The following is a 7456-nucleotide window of genomic DNA, read 5'->3' on the forward strand; positions in this document are numbered from 1 at the left end:
AGATTACGAATGGAAGAAATATTTAATTTTTTGTGCAACGGAGAAATTCAGCATGCTTAATTTGAGGAATATTTTTAGACGACGGAAAATGGCCTGTTGAAGAAAGTAATAGAGTGAAGAAATATGTAGTTTGTTTCGTGACTTCGCCCACGCTCACACTTGGGTGAGCAGGGTGCACCTCTTATTATAGTCTGAAGTGTTTCACAATTAACGTCACCGATGTCGATGAATCACTGGTACTGGGGGGAGCCATGGGCCCAAACAGATAAAGCTGGGGCCATGGGTGATTTTAGCTACTAACCAGAACAGTAGGCGATTTTTTTCAAGATCATCCCAACCTTTGGAACTTTGTTCAGGATTTCAACCCCTGGAACAAATATATGATGAAACTCACCTGATTGTCATCATCTGTTTAAGCTTAACTCGTGAGGATCTTCCTGTTTCACGTATACTAGACAAGCATTTGCCTGTCCATCCCTTCCCTTCCTTATCCCCTCGCTTTCACACTCATGCATTTCATTATCCGGGTCATCTGATTTGCAGAAGCCAATGAGAAACGTCGTTCTAAGCTAAATTGTGGAACAACATCCATGGGTTGTCGTACGCCTGTTGACATCAACTGTCTATGCTTTTCGTTGTCAGTAGAAATAGGTAAGCCTTTGATTTTTACTTGTTTTGAGTTTGTTGTGTAGTTTCTCAAAGGCATGGTACAGTTCTGAGCCCTAAACCAATGGGTAAATAATTGACTCTATGCTGTAGCGCGCGTTTGCAGGTGTGAAAGGTTTGTCTCTAATTAAGCATGATGGATTAAATTTGAGATCAGCTATGGACTTCGACTTCAGCAGACGGGGAAATGCACGAGTATTTACTCACTTCATTTGGAGAGAGATATTAGTGTTAAGATCCGAGGATGTCAAGTTAAAAGATGATGTAGTCGAGAAACGATTCTGAGCGCTCCCTTGCAAACATATATTAAGTTTAGTTTCGTCTTTATATCAACTGCATAAGTATGGATTACAGCTGTCGTTAATAGTTGTCGCTGTTCTTCTTTTTTAAAGCTGGCTAATGCGCGGAGAATGCTTTTGTTGTTTTGTCTTCTTTCTGTTTTTTCTAAAAATATTGCGATAGAGACAGTTTTGTGTAACCGACTTTTTGTGAGTCACACCTACGCTGCCTCTTCCTTCTTCAGGTTGTCAACAATCACTGAAATTAACTGACCCGTCATGTACATTGTCTGTCGCCAAAAGATTACTAGATTAATATACTACGAATGGACACTCAAATTCTAACTTTTTTTTTTTTTATCTCGGTAAGAGAAAACTAACAATTTTAGATTATAACAACCAGGGTACTCGGTAAGATTAAAGAAATTTACTAGACTTCTTGTCTGTGGTATGCTAATTACTAGTACGCGTTAATATCTTGTGTATTGCTAAAGTCCTATTTCCGTCGATGGGCTCATAAACAGGTCGAATTAACGGCTTTACAACCGCAGAAAAAACAGAGATCTCAACTTTGATTAAAAAATAACTAAACTCGAAAATATAGGGATGGATGTGATTACTGTATGTTTAAAACTAGTTTCCTATGTCTGTCGTCAAGAACAAGTGCGGTGAGGAAAATTCTGGCAAATTCAAATGCACATGGAATGTTTATCTGTGTTGTTTTTGCAGATATTGACCGTCTTAATCAACTGAATTGGAATGAATTGAATTTTGTAAACAAAATAATATGCAATAGACTACAAATGTTTTAGCTTGGCGACATACATATCATTTTCTTTTATAACATAGCTAGTAAATTTGTCTAATCAAATTCAATTGCGCAGGCGTGCTTCATATTCCTATTGTGCATGCTCATGACGTCAGCAAACATTCCTCGAGAAAAAAATTTTCCATCGGGTTGAAAATGTTATAAAACAATTGGTTCATATGTCAGCTGTGTGTTCATCAAGATAGGAAGCACTTGGGAAGTTTGAGAGCACTCACAAAGCTAGAGTTGCTCTCGGCTACGCCTCCATCTTGTAATCACTGTCAAATTTTTCGCACAAATGATCGCCCAAATCATGTAAAAGTGGTTTTTTGTCATTCTGTTTTGTGCTTTCAGCACTTCACTTGTCAATCTAGTTTACTAGCTAACATCACTCAACAACCTAACTGTGATTAGTTTGTTGTGTGCATATACCCCCTTAAATGTTTTGTGTAAGACAAATTATTGTTTTGGCTTTAAGTCTGGGAAGTAGCAGTTAAACTGCTTTTCTTCAGAAAGACAAGAGCTATGTAATATATGTTTCATTTTTCTGTGACTGTTTAATGCTCTTCACTGACTATCAAACATTGATAATAGTTGCATATTTTCCCAAGAATATTGGTTTTAAATCAGAACTAACAGAGTTATATTTTTATCAATTTTCAGCTTGTTAGTACATGAATTTTGGTGAGAAAATATCCTTTAATGAATCCTACAAGTGAAGGGCTGAGAAAAAAATGGAAATAAATTAAGGAAACATTTTTTGTGGGTGAAAGTTGTTTCTAGAGCTTGGGTGGGGTTGCTAACCAACAAAATATACAGACAACATTGCCTTATTTAGACTTCAATATCACTTTGAGAAATGGTTACTTAGAGTTTTCTAGTTAGGGTGTGAACAATATTGATTTGTGAGTGGCAACAAGCAGTCAAATATTTTCTCTATATAAATAGTTATAAATGTGAATTCTGCACAGGTTTCTGACTGATTTTCTTTATTTCAGAAACAAACAAGAACATGGGCGTAGAAGGAGGTGCTAAAATCCTCAAATTTTTGGTTGTCTTTTTCAATTTCATCTTCTTTGTGAGTATAAAGCTATTGTTGTCTTAAAATCGGCAAAATTTGATTGGATCATTAATGTTGTTTCACCGGGGTGTATGGTGTTTGAGTGTTTCACCTGAGTGTATGGTGTTTGAGTGTTTCACCTGAGTGTATGGTGTTTGAGTTGGAGCCTGTAGTGAGCACTGTGAGGAATCTAACACCAAGTTTTCAAAGAATTTTTTATTTCAGTTTGTGTTTATTTCTTCTATGGGCTCACTTTAATTATAATGATTATTTCTCTCAATTGGTATTTTTACTCATCTTCTTGTGACTTTATTTTGTGCTTTTCTCTTATAGCTTAAAAAACATTTTCAAATTAAGTCTCTGAAAGAGTTATGATAAGTATACCTGTAGAGAGGACATTGGGACTTAATTAGGAAAATTGCTAAAACCTGGAAACAAATTTTCAATTTTAGATATGCAGATTATGAGACTAGTATATCCTGAAAACCAAACATCCATAGAGGTTCATGTGATTGAACTAGAGAACTGACAAAAACCCACAGCCATTTTAGAAAATTAACATACCCTTCAACTCCCAAGACCTGATTGTTAATTCTCCCCTGAGCTACTACACACTTTGTTGTAAACTAGTGAAAAGAATTTGATGTCAGATCAAGATAACAACTTCTATCTTTTATGTTTTGAGTATTCTCATATATAACCTGTTTGCTGAATAATGTACAGGTAATGTATGTATAGGGAGAAGTTACTTGTTAATCACTTGAGGAAGTTAGATGGTCAAACTCAGACCTTTGATGCTTTCTATAATGTAAAGTGTATGTCCTCTAGATCTCATAAAGCAGTGAAAAGATGTTTATAAAATTGTTTACTTTATCCCCTCACAGATTTTTGGCTGTGTGCTTGTTGGCATTGGAGCTTGGGTTCTGGTTGACTCTGGCGACTATGTGACATTGACCAAGGCAGTGCCTTATGCAACTGGACCTAGGGTTTTGATTGCGGCAGGTGCACTCATTGCAATTGTGGCATTCCTTGGGTGCTGTGGAGCCTGGAAAGAGAACCGCTGCATGCTGGTCATTGTAAGTGATTAGCAAGTAAATTCCCACACCACAAAATTATAAATCAATTAATAGTATAAATACAGGCAAAGCCCAATTATTACTAGCTACAACTTTCCAAAGTTCCTAGTTCAGATGCTGCAGAATTATGTTGTAAAGAAACTTTGAATAAACAGTAATTACCATCTTATGTTTTTGGATTTGTATAAGGCTGCACCATTGTATTCCCTTTTGTTTTGATCAGAATTATATTTTTTTTTCATTTCTTTTAAATTGACTGTCTTTTGTGGGGATGGTCATCTGTTATGACCTGATGATATTTTGTCGATGATGTTGGGTTACAACATCAAAGGTGAAATAGAAAGTTGATATAAATGTTTGTGAGCGGGAGATCAATTTTCTTTGAGGTGACTGTGTTTTATTTAGGAAATTGTAGGGTAGGCAAGGAACAGGGGTGGTATAGAGAGAAACACACTTGCCTTGCACCTCTGTGGTCCAAAGCTTGATGTTACTTGGTTGCATGTGGTCTCAATTTGATTTAATTTACTTCTTGTCCAGTGGCTTTGAATAAAGCTCCTTAGATTTTCCTCCCTCCAGAAACAAACAAAACTTCAATTTTGATCCAAACAGGAATCAGTGAATGAATTTGATGATTAAAAGCTAACTTGTAGCCTTTAAATTATTGCTATGATATGTTTTTGTTAGGCTGTCCAAAAAAGTAGATGTTTGTGGACCTAGATATTGGGATTTATTGATGTTTGTTTTATTGATATCGTGGGCGTGGTTGTGGTAATAATAGAAGTGGTGAGAGGGTCAATGATGATACAGTGATAATGACAATGATGGTGATAAAATCAAAACTGCATTAGTTTGACAAATATTAAAAAAAATTTTCCCTTGCAGTTCTTTATTCTCCTTCTTGTGATCCTGTCCTTGGAGATTGCTGCAGGAGTATTGGGATATAAGAATCGTGACAAGGTGTGTTTTACCCAAGAAACATTGTGTTTTACAGGCAGTAAATGAGCTTTGTTTCATTTTCATTTCATTAAAAAAAAAACTTTTTCCTAGGTTGAGAACAGTCTAGACGAAGATTTTTTGGCGGAACTCCAACAGCATTACAATGAAGGTGGAAGTGAAGGAGCTACCAAGGGAATTGATACACTGCAGGAAAAGGCTAGTAATTTACGTGAATTTGGTAGTGCTGTTCTTTTTGTTTATTATAAAAAGTTGTCTGCATGGTAGTGAAATGAATTTTGGTCTGAATGGTTTTAAGCTACATGTAATTTGATTTGTATCTTCCTTTATCCAGATCATGATTCTTAAAAAGAGAAACCCATGAATGAACCCAGGTTCTTTGTAAAAAGGAGGAGTTTGTACCCACAAATCTGCTTAATTATTTGACCTACCAGAAAGGGTTAATTTCGGCATTTCTGGGGCATATCTTTTGAAGAAATCATTTTGAAGAATCTAACAAGATCTCATAGAGGGCCCTTTGTGGTCATTGCAATTTTCATTTTGGCATTGTTTGTAAAATGTATTCAAAGAATCTAACAAGATATCTTAGAGGACTCTTTGTGGCCATTGTCATTTTCACCTGAATGCCACTATAGTATTCAACATCTGGCGTGTGTTTTTGTGCATATCTCTGGTCAAAATTTGGAAATCTGAACTATAAATTCAGAGTATTCAGAAGACCTTGCTCAGGATGGGGATGGCACTTTTCTTGTACAGTGCCTCTCTCCACCCGGGAGTATGGATGGGTTCCCATCCCCCCTCCCCCCCCCAGTCAGCCCTTAGGGAAACCTGATGAAATGCTGGGTTGCACTTTCTACTTGAAAAGCATTTCATCCAATAAAAAAAGGGGGGAATAAAAAAAAGGGGGGGGGTGACAATGCTTCTGTCAGCTCAATGTTTCTCAAACTGGCTCTAATCTGTGGGCCTCTAGGCTTGCAGGTAGACTAATTTTTTTTTATATTAAGATGCATTTTGAGTTGAAATAATAACTCTAATGAAATTGCCTTAACAGTGAATCAGACTAAGCTGTTAGGTACCTTTTTCAAGGAGCCCATATATTAACAATTCAAAGTGAGCTACAAAATCTCAGATAGTGAAAGGAAAAGAGTGACCACTTCACTCTGGTTTTGGTGTTGTCTATCAGTTGTTGATAATATGAGTTTTCCTGAAGTAAAACGAAATCAGAGTAATCCCAGAATACTCATAATGCAACATTAAATGGAAATTTTTGTCCCTAATCCTTAAGCTTTCCTTTCAATGTAAACATTTTGCAATGAATTCTTTTTTCCTTGTTGTTTCTATAGGAGAAGTGTTGTGGCTGGTATAACTACACAGACTGGTACCAGTCAAAGTTTGGAGGGAAGACCAACAGAGTTCCAGACAGTTGCTGCAAAGAAGTTGTTAAAGATTGTGGAACCAAAAAGGATATTTCCCTTTGGTATCAAGGGGTGAGCATGTGACTTTCACGCACTTATTTAAAGTCTGCTAGTAATGATAATAACAAGCCTTGTAGCCTGCAGTGTTTGGGCAACATTGTTCTTGTTGCCACTGCATAAGTGAGCAGGAACTTGGTGCCCCCCTGAATTGGATGTTAGACCATCACTCACTCATAAATGCAACATCACTCATCAGAGGGGTAACCAGGATAATGATGCCCAGTTGGGGGGGCTCATGTGCAAACCTTTGGGTGGAGAGTCAAGCATGCCACTCATCAAGTCGTGCAACACTGATCTGTTTAACCAATTAAACAGACATTGATTTGACTAATTATTTAAATGCTGTCAAAGATTGTGAGATATGCTGGGCCTGTTGTATTGTCATCACAGGGTTGCAAGACGAAGCTGGAGGACTTGCTCAAAAGCAAGTTGAAATATGTGGGCGCCATTGCTGTTGCTATTATTGTCATCCAGGTAAAATGAAATGAAATGTACTCTGGTATTTACTAAAGACTGTATGATTTTATTTAAGGATGAGTCTCTGATACCATAGAAATCAGTCAGTATTAGTCAGCTGTTAAGTTTCATAGCAACAGAGAAGGTTTCAAGAATGATTTTTGTGGTGTATTACAATTTCAACATCTTAGACAGACGTCACCATCAGAGTTTGGTTTAGAGTTGTTGATCACATAGAAATTTTTGCTTAGAGTTAGATGTAAAATTATGAAACTGATCAATCAATCTGTGAAACTCAAAGGTAGTGTTGCCCATTTAAGTTATGCACTGTTGCAAGTCACTGGGTGCTGCTGACATTTGTAAAGAGGAAGCTCTTTGGACTTTGTTAAGCAGCTTTCCAGAGTCACTGTAGAGTAATTATGTATTATGATTCAAACATTGCATAGAGTTTCTTAAGTCAACCATATACACCCTAGCATTGGTATGAAAGTTCTCTATACTGTTCTCTGTGTATTTCCCATGATACTTACAAGGATAATTTGTCTAACAATCAAGAGCTTCTAAAGTTTGTAATCCTCTCTTCTATTCCTATGACCTTAATGTTTGATTCAGGTGTTATCCCTTTAACTCCCTTAAGTGACCAAGACATAATTTCTCCCTACAGTATCAATACAATATCAACC

At 36.7% G+C, this 7456-nt stretch overlaps 1 protein-coding gene across 3 annotated transcripts in view; it reads left to right on the top strand.

The window, feature by feature from the left end:
* Positions 1-244: 244 nt before the first annotated feature.
* The window catches only part of LOC113673113 (CD151 antigen), an 8726-nt gene continuing 1514 nt past the window's right edge, over positions 245-7456 (top strand). Inside the window, exons 1-8 of one of the 3 annotated variants that reach the window (XM_089184007.1) lie at positions 245-425; positions 544-651; positions 2751-2830; positions 3697-3888; positions 4771-4845; positions 4936-5040; positions 6186-6329; positions 6708-6791. In XM_089184007.1, coding sequence (XP_089040133.1) covers positions 591-651; positions 2751-2830; positions 3697-3888; positions 4771-4845; positions 4936-5040; positions 6186-6329; positions 6708-6791 — 741 coding nt within the window. In that variant the 5' untranslated portion in view covers positions 245-425; positions 544-590. Of the gene's footprint in view, positions 426-543; positions 652-1869; positions 2068-2750; positions 2831-3696; positions 3889-4770; positions 4846-4935; positions 5041-6185; positions 6330-6707; positions 6792-7456 lie in introns of those variants that run through there. The other 2 variants (XM_089184008.1, XM_089184009.1) reach the window with 2 other exon arrangements.

Source organism: Pocillopora damicornis, chromosome 10 (assembly GCF_964200805.1).
Source record: "Pocillopora damicornis chromosome 10, jaPocDami1.2, whole genome shotgun sequence".
NCBI lineage: Eukaryota > Metazoa > Cnidaria > Anthozoa > Scleractinia > Pocilloporidae > Pocillopora > Pocillopora damicornis.